Source organism: Leptodactylus fuscus, chromosome 2, assembly GCF_031893055.1.
Source record: "Leptodactylus fuscus isolate aLepFus1 chromosome 2, aLepFus1.hap2, whole genome shotgun sequence".
Taxonomy (NCBI): domain Eukaryota; kingdom Metazoa; phylum Chordata; class Amphibia; order Anura; family Leptodactylidae; genus Leptodactylus; species Leptodactylus fuscus.
In genome coordinates, this window is record NC_134266.1 from 111,484,931 (window position 1) to 111,501,619 (window position 16,689).

At 38.3% G+C, this 16,689-nt stretch overlaps 1 protein-coding gene across 1 annotated transcript in view; it reads left to right on the forward strand.

Moving 5' to 3' along the window:
- The window catches only part of NECTIN3 (nectin cell adhesion molecule 3), a 60,169-nt gene extending 47,531 nt beyond the window's left edge, over positions 1 to 12,638 (forward strand). Inside the window, exons 5-6 of the mRNA XM_075264385.1 lie at positions 3,916 to 4,067; positions 11,978 to 12,638. Of these exons, the coding sequence (XP_075120486.1) occupies positions 3,916 to 4,067; positions 11,978 to 12,561 (736 nt within the window). The 3' untranslated portion in view covers positions 12,562 to 12,638. The remainder of the gene's footprint in view (positions 1 to 3,915; positions 4,068 to 11,977) is intronic.
- The last annotated feature ends 4,051 nt before the right edge of the window (positions 12,639 to 16,689 follow it).

A 16,689-nucleotide genomic window follows, 5' to 3' on the forward strand; every position in this document is an offset into this window, starting at 1 on the left:
TTCCTAAACTTTTGAAAAACTTTTGAGTTTATAGACTAGTATAGTAGTTGTATATATTACTATTAACCCCATCAATAAATGATGATTTTTTTTTGCAGCAGCAGGTAAAATATATCTTTTTTTTTTGGGGGGGGGGGGGAGCGGGAGTTTTTTTTTGTGGCTTTTGTGGTTCAGGGAGAGTTTAAAAAGCTAAAAGAAGCAGCACACCACTTAAAGGGAAACTCTCACCATAAAAATACAGTCAAACCTGCAGACAGCATGTTATAGAGCCAGGGGAGCTATGTAGTACTGAAATATAATTTTGTGGGAAAAGATTCAGTATAACTTGTCATTTATCCATTTATTTCTCTGTTCTTTCAATGTCTAGAAGTAACTGAGTCCAGTGGATGGTCTTATCAGTCGCTGTCAGCAATGGCAGTATGCGCAGTCACTGTTAGGACTGCCCACTTGATTCCGTTCCTCCTTCTAAGCATGGTAAGAACAGAGAAATAGGGTATATTGAATCTTTTCCCACAAAACTATATAACAATCAGCCCAGCTTCTCCTGCCTTTATAGCATGGTGCTTGCAATACTACAGTTTTCTGCTGTCTGGTAACTTTCAACAAACAGAAAATGGTGCTAAGACAATCACTTTCCTATTACGACGTGTGTTGGGTATTTAAATATGTCGGACGCTCAGGAGCTGAGTGGTCACTTTATAATAGAAGGCTTTTAACTGCCCTAATCTCTCAGTCAAACATATCACCATTTTAGGGTGGATCACCGGACCCCGAATCTCATTTGGATGCCACAACCATTGTCATGACAGCTGGGAACCTATTGAAGGCTTCGAGGCTTGTCTTCTAAAGACTTCTATCACAGACTGCACTAGGCATTGTATTACTGATCAGTAGGGTTGAGCGATCGTGTTCGGAAAAAATCGGATTCCGATCGGCGATCGAGAAAATTTCACGATCGCGATCAGAATTCAGAACATGATATTTTAAGGTGGGATCGAGATCGGTAGTATTTCCCACAATGCCTTCACACTGAGTATATAGCGTATACTCAGTGTGAAGGCTCCGCTGCGGTTCCATAGGAATGAATGGAAGCAGCCGGCACACAGCCTTAACCCCCTGTGCGCCGGCTGCCTCCATTCATTCTAATGGGAGACTAAAGTAGCATCTATAGTAGCTACTTACCTCCAGAGATGGCTGCTCCGCTGATCTTCGCCTCGCTGCCGATCCAGCTGCAGTCTCTGGAGGTAAGTGGACACCAGGGGGGGACTAAGTAGCCAGAGGATTAAAAAAAAAATCCTCTGGCTACTTAGTGATTCACTACACAGCGTGGATTCTAACAATTCTTAGATTTCATGCTGTATAGTGAATAGGATTGCTTTTAAAATCAGATCTCCGATTAATAAAAAAATCCCATTGACTTGCATTGGGATCGGAATTGGGATCAAGATCGGGTTCGAATTAAAAATGATCGGAAATCTGATTTTAAAATCGATCCTGAAAAGTCAGTATCGGCTCAACCCTACTGATCAGGCCTCTGAGGTTCAAGACCCCTAGAGGGTCTCAAAATAAAAAAAGTAAAAAATAAAAATTCAAATCTCCCCCTTTTCCCTAGAACACATATAAAAGCTAACTAAATAAAGTAAAACGCATAACCATTAAGTATCCCTGTGTCTGAAAATGCACAATTATACAAATTTATAAAAATACTTTTTGCATATGGAAAAAAAAAAGCAGCTAAAAAGTGAGCTAAACAAGACATTCTACAAAATGATACAAATATTATTACTATTAATATTATTATTACCGTAATATTACATGTAGCCTTGCAATAATGTGTTTTGGTTTCTTTTGTTTTTGTTTTGTTTTTTTCCAAAGTTTTGGATTTTTTTAAGTGGTTATAACAAAAAAAAAAAAAATCTAAATTTTGGTATTGTTGTTATCGCACTGACACACAGAATACAGGTGATATGTCACATTTGGCTAAACAATAACGCTGTAAAAATAAAGATTTTAAGAAAGGCGCGCAAACAGTTTTTGTCTAATTTTACAATTTGTTCTGCAAACATTAAAGGGGTTGTCCAGCATAAATGAAAACTTAAACACTAAGCTAAACCCCTTCCACCGCCCAACTTCTAATTTACTCCCTTTAAAAAAAATGAAAAAAATGTATATTTACCCATATGACTGGGGCAGTCATGTGACCACCGCAGGAACATTTTCTGATTTCCTGGTGATGTTCCGTTTCGCTATTTCCAGAGATAGGAGGTCAACCAGTACTCCTCTGTTTTCGGTCCTCACCATACTCTCCAATGCTCACGTCCTCTTCTTCTGCTGGGCTTCGCTTCCTTCACATGAGAGCCAGCGCCTGCGCAATTGAACGCTAGCAGAAGTGAAGGGAAGCAGTGTTCTATTGCACATGCGTGGTAGGCCCTCTGCTTCTTTTCACTTCTGCCAGCGCTCTATTGCACAGGCTCCAGCTCCCAGGTGTGGGCAGAAGAGGGGACAGTGGCACCGACGAAAGTCATCTCCAGGATGAGAAAACAGGTATGATGGGTGCGGAGGAGGTTGGGGGACTGAGTTAGTTAGCTAGGTAGGTAGGGTATAGTAGTCCATGGGCTAACTAGGGAAACGGGGGATGGTTGTAAGGGAGGAAGTGAGAGGGGAATCTGAGTGAACTGCAATGTATCATGGTAGTTGTAGGCTAAGACAGCAGGAAGCTGCCCTTGTAAACAAATGCAGAAAATACCAGGAGCTCTCAGAAAAAGCCAGATATCACTCAAAACACTGCTAAAGGTATCTGGGTGCACTTATTAACCCATTGATAGCGCTAACAGACAGAATAATAATTTTGCTCAGAAAACCCCTTTTAGCCCTCATACTGCTCAGTGAACAGAAAAATAAAAAAAGTTATGGTGTTTGGAAGACCGAGAGAAAAAAAAAATAACAAAGGCTATGTTTTCCAATGTTTTTACGGGTGAAAAATACGAAACAATTTTTTCACCTGAATAATCCTCCTCACCAATTACGGTATCACTTTGTAAAACTGCTGTTAAAAAAAAAAAAACCGCAAAAACACATTTTTTCCAATTGCTGTTTTTGTAACACTTTTTTTTAAATTCCAACTTCCCCTCATGTGAAAACCCAGCTTTATGTTATTTTCAGCTATATAGATAAATAGATTCAAAGAGGGACAGAACTTGTGATTTATCACGATAGTTCTTAGTAGTATTACAGACAGCAGAAAGAGACCACCTGTGTTAACCTAGGCTAGAAAAAACAGTCCTGCTTTGATCTTGTAACTTACTGAACAATGTAGAGCCTATTACTATTGAAGGGATTGTCTTTCAGACAATGTGAGAAGTCACAGAAGTCACCCATCTCCAGTTAGTCTCAGGTTAGCCTATGTATGGGGGGTCACAGGAGACCATCTGATGTCCACAAGGGACAATCTTGTTTGATTTTTAAAAGCCAGTCTTATTGTTTCCCCTAAGATGAGTGACACAAGAATTACCTGTCACGTTACCCTCCATAGGATCCAACTATGGATGATCATTTCAGAGGGACTGGGTCATAACCACCGGCTGAAGCAGCCTCCAGATGGTAGTTATTCCATGTTTATGTTCAGCTTTACTCCATTTTGTTTCCACAAAAATAAGGTCCACTTTATACTCTTTCTCTTCACTGGATACTAATATGTGGGGATCTGTATTTAGAAATGTGTGCTAATAAAGACTTACTCCTTGTTGTGTTAGTTTAAAATGAACATCTATATGTAAACATTTGTAGTCCATGCATTTCCAGGAAATCCTTAACCATGTAATAGACAGAGAATAATAACCTTTTTAACGTGTACTAAATGTGGCCCTTTACTGTCCAGCACCTAATGCAATATGTTTGTATCTTCTATTAATACAGGTTGGATGGAATTTGGCCTGACGGTTTATTATCTGTCAATAATACACTACTTTTCAACTACCCTCTAACGCACAATGTGTCTGGGATATATATGTGCAGAGTGGCCAATGCTCTTGGTTATAAAAGTGACCAAAAGATCATCACTATTTTAGGTGAGTTGTTTTGCATTGTTAATATGTCTGGTGTATTTGTCATTGTGAAGGATTCCAATATACTAAATGCACTGTTTACTCCATTTCTGTTTGCCACATGTGACCTTACAATTTTCTGGGGGGTAAAAGCAGTTTTTTAATCTAGGTATGTTAAACATAGCCTTTCACAAGTCAGTCTGCACTGCAGATTGTGTTTACTGTGTAATTGGTTGCATTGATGCATAACAATAATAACTAGAATCTTTTAGCAACATTTCACAATTTTGACACAAACCAATGTTGACAGATGTTTGATCGGTTTCTGCCGAGTTAATCTGCTGTGTTTGGATTTTTCTGTCATTGTGGGATGTTGTAGGTAAAAGGTTGTTCATGTCGAACGACAGATATGAATTCTTTCTATGGAAACCTAGAGTTGGACCCTGATCACAGTACACCTCACTCTGCCATTTTATCTCATGGCATTATTGTTCTCCAGTGTTACAAAGGACATACTTGTAGACTGTACAAACTCTTTACTGCATGTACAGTACACCACTTTCCTAAAAGGATGTGGTGAGGGCGGGCCAACTATTACAGCAAATTAAAAATAATTTGCACAGCTTTTCTGACATAAATAATACCTGAAATCTTCACCAGGTACAAGCAGAAACAGATTTCACGCGCAGTTTGGGAGGAATTAAAGGGATCAATCATTGGAATCCAATGTTTTTCTCCCTAACACGTAGGAATAGCCTTAAGAAAGGCTATTCTTCTCCTACCTTTAGATGTCTTCTCCATGCCGCCGTTCGGTAGAAATCCCGGTTTTCTTCTGTATGCAAATAAGTTCTCTCGCAGCACTGGGGGCGTTCCCCAGCGCTCAAACAGCACTGGGGGCATCCCCAATGCTGCGAGAGAACTCTCCAGCGACGCCTCTGTCTTCGTCTGTAACGCCTCTCTCCGCTTCTTCTTTCGGCGCTGGGCTTCAACCTTCTAGGCATGCGCAGTCGGCTCTGCCATTTTTTGTGGCTGCTTACACGAGCATACTGCGCATGTGCAGTGCACTCATGTAGTTCTACATAGTACAGAGCATACTGAGCATGCTCAGTAGCCCTGTACCGGCATCACTTGCATCTCTTGTGTGTTGGATGCTAGTACAGAGCTACTGAGCATGCTCAGTATGCTCTGTACTCGTAGCACTACACACAGAAGAAAAACTAATTTTTACCGAATGGCGGTGCGGAGAAGTCCTCTAAACTTAGGAGATGAATAGCCATTCTTAAGGCTATTCCAATGTGTTAGGGAGAAAAAATAGCATTTTACTTATTGAATCCCTTTAAGCACTATGTACATATACCTATGTTTTATGGTTCAATTTGCATCAAATCATAAAATAATATACTGTATATTGCATATGTTCCAGAAATAATAATATACAGTTTAATATGTATATTATACAGTCCTATGAAAAAGTTTGGGCACCCCTATTAATCTTAATCATTTTTAGTTCTAAATATTTTGGTATTTGCAACAGCCATTTCAGTTTGATATATCTAATAACTGATGGACACAGTAATATTTCAGGATTGAAATGAGGTTTATTGTACTAACAGAAAATGTGCAATATGCATTAAACCAAAATTTGACCGGTGCAAAAGTATGGGCACCTCAACAGAAAAGTGACATTAATATTTAGTAGATCCTCCTTTTGCAAAGATAACAGCCTCTAGTCGCTTCCTGTAGCTTTTAATCAGTTCCTGGATCCTGGATAAAGGTATTTTGGACAAACAATTCAAGTTCAGTTAAGTTAGATGGTCGCCGAGCATGGACAGCCTGCTTCAAATCATCCCACAGATGTTCAATGATATTCAGGTCTAGGGACTGGGATGGCCATTCCAGAACATTGTAATTGTTCCTCTGCATGAATGCCTGAGGATTTGGAGCGGTGTTTTGGATCATTGTCTTGCTGAAATATCCATCCCCGGCGTAACTTCAACTTCGTCACTGATTCTTGAACATTATTCTCAAGAATCTGCTGATACTGAGTGGAATCCATGCGACCCTCAACTTTAACAAGATTCCCGATGCCGGCATTGTCCACACAGCCCCAAAGCATGATGGAACCTCCACCAAATTTTACAGTGGGTAGCATGTGTTTTTCTTGGAATGCTGTTTCTTTTTGGACGCCATGCATAACGCCTTTTTTTATAACCAAACAACTCAATTTTTGTTTCCAAAATGAAGCTGCCTTGTCCAAATGTGCTTTTTCATACCTCAGGCAACTCTATTTGTGGCGTACGTGCAGAAACGGCTTCTTTCTCATCACTCTCCCATACAGCTTCTATTTGTGCAAAGTGCGCTGTATAGTTGACCGATGCACAGTGACACCATCTGCAGCAAGATGATGCTGCAGCTCTTTGGAGGTGGTCTGTGGATTGTCCTTGACTGTTCTCACCATTCTTCTTCTCTGCCTTTCTGATATTTTTCTTGGCCTGCCACTTCTGGGCTTAACAAGAACTGTCCCTGTGGTCTTCCATTTCCTTACTATGTTCCTCACAGTGGAAACTGACAGGTTAAATCTCTGAGATAACGTTTTGTATCCTTCCCCTGAACAACTATGTTGAACAATCTTTGTTTTCAGATCATTTGAGAGCGGGCTGTCCATGTTCGGCGACCATCAAACTTAACTGAACTTGAATTGTTTTGTAGAAAGAAATGGTCCAAAATACCTTCATCCAGGATCCAGGAACTGATTAAAAGCTACAGGAAGCGACTAGAGGCTGTTATCTTTGCAAAAGGAGGATGTACTAAATATTAATGTCACTTTTCTGTTGAGGTGCCCATATTTTTGCACCGGTCAAATTTTGGTTTAATGCATATTGCGCATTTTCTGTTAGTACAATAAACCTCATTTCAATCCTGAAATATTACTGTGTCCATCAGTTATTAGATATATCAAACTGAAATGGCTGTTGCAAACACCAAAATATTTAGAACTAAAAATGATTAAGATTCATAGGGGTGCCCAAACTTTTTCATAGGACTGTATATATATATAATAACAAACTGTATATATTCTACAGTTTGTTAAATGGTGGTAGAGCAAATATAACTTTCTCCCCCATGGCTTCTCAGCATAAAGGGTAGATATTCTAGTACATAAATAGGGTCTTTTTCTTTCATGATTCTTTTTTCTGTTCTTGCTAGAAAAGTAGTACTAGTTGAACATAACGTGTGTGTGTGTCTTCAGTAGATGATACCTTTTTTGATGGCTAAATCAAAATGATGACAGATTATAACGTTTCGAAGATCTTTGGCTTCTTCTTCAGATATAACTAAGGACAATTTCTGAAGGCTGCAATATATGCATATATACTGTATATAATAGATAATTTCAATATGCTGTTCAATCTAGTTATGAAGAGAGTTTCATTTTTAAATTACATTAGCCGTACGCTGGCATATGATTATTAGTGAATATGTCAGTGTCTCCTAAAAGTCTACATTATTTAGCAAGATATTCATGACCGTCTTGTAATCCAATCTCTCATGTTCTTAAATTACTGTTAATAGCATTAGCCATGAACTAGTGTAATACGAATCTAGCAGTCATTTTCATGCTGTAAATCATGGCACACAGTTTTCCTTGTTTTCTTTCACTCTATTTTTATATTTTCAAATATATTAGTTACTTAGTAAGATCATGTACATATGTGAAATCAAGAGGACTTAGGGAGATGTGTGAAAAAATTCTCATTCTTTTAATCCACACATATCTCGTTCTATATAATCCACACATATCTCATTCTATATAATACACATTTGAAATATAGCATTCATAAATAAAATGTACTATTATTATTATTATTATTATTATTATTATTATTATTATTATTATTCTGTGACAAAAAAGGCCAACCAGTAGGTGTTGTAAACTTTTACACAGGTAGTGTATGCACCAGATTTGTCTTGCATCAGAAGACAGTGTGAAAATTTAGCACAATTTTAGTTTGCCTGTCTAAGACTGGGTTCACACCAACGCTTAAACTCTATTTGGGATATCTGTTCCCAAAGCTCCTTAAAAAAAGCAATGCAAGGAGCACTTTTCTCTCTGCATTTTTCGGGTGGACATTCCATCCATTATAGAGTTCTTCTCTTATGCCCATAGCAGCCAATGACTCAGAGGTATTCTTTGCTGCATGAGTTGGTCTATTGTCTTGCATGAAGATGATTTTGGCAGCTATGCAGACTGGCACACTATCTGCCATGCAGCTTAAACATAGGGCAACAAAAATTTCTGACCAAGGTTTCAGTACCTTTTGTGGCAGTAATACCTAGTATTACCTATTCAGGCTTAAATGACCTGAAACTGGAGTTTTATTATAAGTGTGTAGTAGCTGTTTTATTATATGTGGATACTTAGAGAGCGATTTTTTTTTTGTATATTCATACGTACATAGAAATTCTTTACACAAAATTGTATAGGTATTACAGTATACTATATAGATATAGTAAATTTAGAGCAATGATTTGAAAATGATAAATGAAAATGATAAATGACCTTAGCTTTGTTTCTTGCCTATTTTATAAAGTTCAAATAAAATCGATAAAATCTCATGAAGTTGTTTATTTTAATGATTTGGATCAACACTCATATGTGTTACTAATCTTACTTACTTTCCATCATCTTCTATACATTGTTTTAATTGTTTTAACCTACTAATTGGCTTCTGACTTTCACATTTGATAATGATGATGGCTACAAATTATTACCCAAACTCCTGCCTTCTATTTGGTTATAATGCACAGAACAACCAACAGCACTGTTAGAAAGATGGAAAAGGTAATTTTTCATTTAATGGATTACAGTAGTTGTCTGATGAGGGGAAATACTATAAGAAGCTGATAGTGGGTTAAAAAAGAAAAATAAAACAAGCAATGCTCCTCCCTGATCCCCTGCCGCTCTCATTCCGATGTTGTAAGGGTCCCCATCTCTGATCTTGGTTTCCCTCCACACAATTGAATTGACTATTTAGCTCATCTCTAGCTGGAGCTGTGATATGTCTTGACCAGTTATTGGCTGAAATGCATGTCCTGGGTGACAAGAGGCACCAGCAAGCAGAGACCAGCAGGGTTTATTTTATTTTACCCATTCTGAACTTTTCATCAAATGCTTTTCCCTGCTGGTGAGCTGCTTTTATCGGGGTTGAAAAATGTCAGTGATTTGACCTACTTGAGCACAATCACTTCTTAAAAGGTATCATTTTCTTACTCTTCATAAAAAGAAAAACAAATGTGGCATTTACACAATTATTGCCCTGAGACAGTACAACCTGTTAAGGATTAATACAGGTTATTGAACTGTAATCATAGAAAAAGAGAATGTGTCCATTTTCCTGACATGTGTTTTAGTAAATGCTTTTATTCTCCATGAAATAACAAGCACCTTCTATTGGAGCACGGTGGCAATCCCATTATTCCTACTGGGAACATATGAAGAAACTGTCGACTCAGTGTTTCTGCGCCTTGGTCAGCATTGGTATCTCACTGGGAATACAAGTACTTACTACAACAAACATGTCAGGAATGCTGACAGATCTTCTTAAAGCTTTGACTAGTCATACATTTTTAATATCTTGCTTTTATAATTATAAAATGTTGTTTTGCATGGCTTGGTCATAAATCTGCTTAAAAGGAGGTGCTGCAGAATGAACCATGAGTCGGTCTTCAGCATGCTATGTAATGTAAGATGTAGCAGCTGCCGAGGCAAAACAAAGTAAAGCTGTAATATAATCCTATTACAGAAGTATATTATTCCCCAAAATACTTGGATATTAATAACTGAAATATCTATACATAATATCAAAGCTATACATAGTATTTAAACACCAAACAGTTTTGCCATAATTTTGTTTTGAAGATAACACTAAAATCAGCCATGTTAACACCATTAGAACCAAAGCTAGTACTGGTTGACGTGGGAATGGCATATACTCACCGTTTTCACTACAGCCTGTTTGCAGGGAAACTGGTGCTGCTGATGACTTGGAGAGAGAGAAGAATGATTTCTCACTCTTATGTCCCTGTGACCTCAGATGCCCCCGGAGAAGGGGATATCATGAACTTGTTTTTTTATATGCCCCCATCAATCAGAAAGAATACTTACTCATTGTCACATATTGGAGTTTTATTTTTGAAGTGAATAGAGGAACATTTTTTGATCTAATGAAAGTGAACAGCCTAGCTCTTTAAAGAGGATAATTTTCTTCTCATGTCAAAGTTTGCCATTAGAAAAGTAAAGTTTTCGGGAGGGTTTTTGCAATTTTAATGTAACTGTTAGGAGGTTAAAGAAAACCTTTTATAGATAATTCTTTTATCAGACTTTATTTCAGCATACCTTTATTCTCTCCTAGGAAAAGGAACTATTTGACTTGTATGATTCACACTATTCCGCTTCTATTATATTAAATTAAGTCTTCTCAAAGAAATAGATTATGTAAATAATGTGCTGACTCTAGACATTGTTTGCAAAAGGAAGTAGAAAGGGGTCAGCATATCTTCAGCACATGCACAGAAGCCTGCTAAATACAGATAGATGAGCAAGTTCTGACGAAAAAATACATAATATACTGTATACTGCAGTTTCACGTACCCTGAAATTGCTGTGTCTGTAGGCCAATGCAGCCCATTCTCACCATTCATGCCTTAGAAACCGTTTGTAAATATTATAAATGCCTTTTAGGCTGAGGTCCCACGTTGCGGAAGCGTAGCTTTTTTTTTTGTTGTAGTTTTTACAGTGGTTTTTTTAAGCCAAAGCCAGGAGTGGATTGAGCAGAAGGTAAAAGTTTAAGGGTCCATTCACACGGAGGAAAATGCTGAGGAATTTGGTGTGGAATTTCAGCACTGAAACAAAAGCCTCCCACTGACTTTAATAGGTTCCTTTTTTAAGCAGAAATGGGAGGCTTTTTTTCAGCACTGAAATTCCACACCAAATTCCTCACCATTTTCTTCCATGTCAATGGACCCTAAGAAATTCCTATATATTTCCCATTCCTTTTGTAGTCATTCTTGGCTTTGGCTGAAAAAAGCGCAGCAAAATCTGCAACAAAAAAAAGCTACGTTTCTGTAACGTGGAACCTCAGCCTAATAGAATTTTAACGTTAGCAAATCAGCCACAACAATTAAAGGAAGACGACCTGTTGTCTTTTCAAGATTGTGTGTACAACCTAACATACTACTTATAATAGGGCAGGGGCTAAATGTCTCATTGCCTATAATGCTTTCCTTATTGAAACAAAGATGTTAATGGTGACAACTGCAAAAAGCCTGATGGGTTTGATTTTTTTTTTTTTTTTTTTTTTTTTTTTTTGCAAAGGTCAGTGGATTGTCCACAACCCATCAAACCTGTCACAGTTTTGATGACTTTTCATTCGCATTCAAATGAATGGGATTGAAACATGCCGGCAGGTTTCCGTCTCCTGCCCCTGTTTTGTGCAGGAAACGGAAACCTGCAGAACGGAGACCGGGCGCAGATGTGAACGAGCCCTGAGCTGCGACCAGACCATGTGACCAATGAACTTGACATGACATGGCTGAGAGGCAGAAGTGGTGCTCAGGGAGCATTACTTCAATCACCTGATCCATGGGGGGTCTTTAACTGATAACCTATCCTAAGGATGTCATCAATTTAAAAGTCCCCAAAAACCCATTTAACCAGATGTTTTTAATAATAAACTTCCGTGTTCAAAATGTCAGGAGAGCACAGCTTTCATTGTCTAGGGAAGTGAATGCTGTACATCTTTGTGTAACGATAGATAGATAGATAATGTGCTGCTTAATACTTATTTAATAACAAAAGCCATATTCATTATTGATCTTAGCTACTAGCATGTATTGACATTGTTTTCCCTTTTGTCCATGTCTACTTCCATTAGATCCTCCTGTTACTACTGTACCTCCTACCGTTCCACAAACCCATATACCCTTTGATGCAAAGTTAACAACGGCCTCCAGAAAATTCCACATTCCTGCTTCAACCATGGCAACGTTACAGGATGGGAATTTTGGCACCATTATTGGAAGCGTCGTCGGAGGTTGTCTATTTTTGATTCTTTTAATTGTGCTTATTGGCATTCTATACCACAGAAGAAAACAGACATTCCGGGGCGATTATTTTACCAAGAGCTACATTCCTCCTTCAGATATGCAGAAAGAGTCCCAAATTGATGTTCTGCAGCCGGAAGATCTTGACCCTTTTCCTGATAACCTGAAAAAGGAGGTTGATATTAAAAGTAATGATCATATTTATAATGAATATCTCCATGATGATGACAACTCAGACTGGAACCATATTGTTAGCTATAACAGATACCAAGAACACTTTGATAGATCCGTCAATAATTACACTGACAAAAACATGCCGGTAGTATCGCGGTACAATCAGAATTTCGACAATGAAGATGACTTGGTTTCCCATGTGGATGGTTCTGTCATATCCAGAAGGGAGTGGTACGTGTAGAGACTTCTGCAAGTGGACTAATGTGCATTCAGCTACATGATTGTCAAATTTGTATTTCTGATCATGACTTTTTATGTTGCAACTTTTTTTTTTTTTGCCTGTTTCTCCATATCTTAAAAACGGATCAGTCAGGCGATTTTTGCATCTACACAGATCTGAACTATGTAAATAGTAATTATGTAGAATTTTGAAGAATTGATTTATTAGAATAGCAAATTTTCAGTAAGAAAGACAAAGGTACAAAAGCCAATTTGTAACATAGCACCAGCAGCAGAAATGTGTTAGGACTCTCAGCTGACCAGTACATTGAATTGTCATGTGGGGCTGTTTTGATATGTTTGTGCTACTTGTGCTGTGTAGGTACGTCTTTAAATAATCGCTCTTTCAGGTTCCTCAATACGGGAACACTCAGTGTAGATAATTCTCTAAGAACTCATCCATATCCATTGCATTTTCTGCTATGTACGGGAAACTAGTAAGGATAGGAACAATGCTGCTATCAATGAAATGTACCATAGACCAGTTACCTTTAGGAGCACTTAAGACTACAATGCGAACATTTATTTGTAAGATGCTTCACCACATTCAAGGACGCAATTTATTTTTGTAAGGTATTTTTTAGCAATTTTGTACTTTTTCTACAGCTCAGTTTAAGTGCTGTACGTTTAGTATTTCACTCTAGAAAATACGTTTAAAGGCTTGTAGCGTTGAACCGGATAGTGTCAATCAGATTTGTAATATTTCATTTTTCTCTTCATTAATTTACAATTGATTTTTTTTTAATATACAGAAAATTAAAAAGGAATCTTTAGTTTAATGTAGCCACAAGATTTATGCTTCACCTTTGTCAAAATTTAATTTCTTATGCATTGTGTTAAGTGTGTGCCTGCGTTCATCTTTGCATTTTTACATTTTTTTTTTACATGCATAAGTGGGACCCACTGCTACATTAGAGAGGGCTACTTGGATTACTCGAATGTCCATAGACACTTCATAGAGATATAGTTTTATCAGTTTGCTGGTAACAAATGCTTTCTAAATATTTATGACAAAACTGTTATCCAGGAATCCTGGAGAAAGATTGTTTAAGATCGGTTGGCTCCATTCACATCCTTTCATCTGTTAAACAGATGTAAAAAACAAGGGTACAAAAACATATTATACGCTGTCTTTTATGTAAACGGATGGCCATCCGTTTGTATCAGTGTTTTGCATCCCATTTTTTACTTGCCTATCAATTCTAAATGTATGTATATGAGTTTGATTGCTAGACCTCCTCTTAATATAGCATTGCAATCAAGTAAATCATAAAACCTTCCTTACTGAACTTGATCACTTGTCACTTTTGCTCCCTTATGCCATCTCTTAGGGAGCAATCACACGATGTAACGTGACACTGATTCTCGCACGATAACTTGTGTAAGCATTAGCGCTGCAAAACAGAATCTCATTGACTTCAATGGGTTCCGTTTAGCGTGCGTAACGCTTTGAAATCAATGGGAGGCTTTTTAACCCATTGACTTCAATGTGTTACGCACGCTAAACGGAACCCATTGAAGTCAATGAGATTCTGTTTTGCAGTACTGATCCTTACACGAGTTATCGTGCAAGAATCAGCGCCGCATTACATCGTGTGCATGCACCCTTTAAATCAGTCAATTATAGGTTAACTTTCCTTAAATCCTTTGTCTGTACATACTAGTTAAGCATCCAGATAATGCAGAGCTGTCTAACCTCTACATGCCGTTCACTGCCTTCACGTCTACCAATTCTTAAAAGCTCAAAAGTGTCTGTTACTATAGTTTAGTAGTTCTCATAGATTTTTTTTTTTTAACCATTGCATTTAAAAGGTTTTCCCAAGATTTATAAAGAATAAAAAAAAAATTGTAAATTGTAGGAAGCGAGCTAAAAAAAGACTGTACTCACTTCCATCTCTTGCCGATCGAGGACCACTGATTTGGTGGTTCAAGGTGCGATCATAAGCTTTGCCATGTCCGCTTTATGGCACGTGGTTTCTCTGGTCAGTGATTGGCTGCCGTGGTCACATAAATGATATATAACATATGATCACTGCAGCAACACTAGCCAGGACCACCAGAGAGGCTGCACTGGAGTAGAAGTAGTTGGAGGGGAGTATAGGTGCAGTAGAAATAAGAAGGTATTTTTTTTGTTTGTTTTTTGTAACTTAAGTCATCCCCTGTTTCGAAAAACGTTGTGAAAATATTTGAAAGCCCATTTAAAGGAGTTGTGTGTTCACTAGAAATGCAAAACAAGTTACCCCCTACCACAGAAGTGGAACCTCTACAGATCATGAGAATTGTGGCGTTTTGCGTGTCCGTTTAAATGGAGCAGCAGCAGGTCGGACAGTAGGGCCACTGAAAGTACTGAGGTGCTGCACGTTGGTGGAACCCGCACCAATCAGCAAATTACCCCTTTATCATGTGGGTAGGGGGCAACTTGTTTTCCACTGTAAATGACTAGATAGATTCTTTAACCGCTATCTGTAAAAATTCAGAAAGATTAAAACTGATCTTTAAAAATACAATAGATCACAAATTTTGTAACCTTGATCTAAACCAGTGAGGTTCATTTTTGATCCTTAAAGGGAGTCTGTTAGAAGGATCAACGTAAACTAACCTCATAGCATTGCAGGGCACTTCACACTGATTAAATTGGTGCTTCTTGTTATAGGCATGCACTGACATGGAAATCTTGCATTTATGTAGGGCATTTGAGACTTGGCTTGGAGGCTGTGCCACTGTCCATCAAAATCGAATGGGTGGTGAAAAAGATTTGAGGAGGCAGGATGCAAGAAAAGCTATGCCCAAAGTATCACATTCACATTCATTTGCATATTGATGATAACCTTGATTTCAAGCGGGTTGCAGATAAGGGTTCTGTCCATAAAAAGGGGATCCATGTGTAAATGGAGGTTAGGCCCTCAGAGTACTTTTCGCTAGTGGACTCAAGAACTCCAAGTTTAACCTCTTCGCACAAAGCAATGTACCTGATATACAGAAATGAAAAATGTGTGCTGTGGAAAGGAATTAACAGTGTAGAGATATAAATGTATATAGTAAATAGCAGTTTAGTAAAATCTAATCTTAGGGATTCACAAGAGAATTCCCAAAAGGTGCTTCCTAAATGTAAGTGTCCCTTAGGGTGATTTTACAGTTTCTTTTTGTAAAACAAGGCTATTTTGTAGTATTTTTCATTCAAAACTACCTAAACAAAGGGATTGTTTAACACCAAACTAAATATACCATGTGTCACAAAAAAATCTCCAACAGAAAACACAGGGTACAACCATAAATAAATCATCAAAACTATCTCTATTGATATTTCACAATACAGTTCAAACCATACAATGTACAGTATACCCACAGACGTAACAGATAAGCACTGAAGTAAAATCCCACCACATTTTGTCTTTCCTTTTTTAAGTTTTTCATGCAGTTTTGTTTAGCAAAAGCCAGAAATTGATTCAGGAGGAGTGGTAAGGGACAGACTTAGAGGACCGTCCACATCATCACATAGATGTGTGGAATATATATATATATATATATATAATATATATCTTTCCACTTTCAGGGTGAAGAAGGCCCCCTTTCTTCTATAGATTTGTATTGTTGGGGGGCATTCCTCACAGCCCAGCGATGACACTACGCTGTAAGGCCCACCTTTCTGACAGTGGGGAGATATCTGTGCTGAAACCAACAACACCAATATCTCCAACACTAGGTTATATACCGGGAAAGCCAACAGTGCACTGAATTATTCATATAATACTGCATATCGATGAGGATGTGATAGGTCTACTTTAAAGGGAAAAGCCATGCTGTTTCTTTAACTGTGGATCTGCTAAAACAGGGGTCCTCTAACTGCAGCCCGCAGGCCACATGCGGCCCGCCAAGCACTTCTGTCTGGCCCCGTCGACAACGCCGGCAGGCGTGCATTTATAATGAAGCTCCTGGGGAGCTCGGGCCAGGCTATGGAGCGCACTTCACTTTACCTATTGGAGGGCACCGCTCCCGATGTCTGTGCGACCTGCTCTGCCTCCGGCCTACTGTTTAAAAAGTTTGAGGACCCCTGTGCTAAAACAATGCAGCTCAGCTGTGCTTTGCAGTT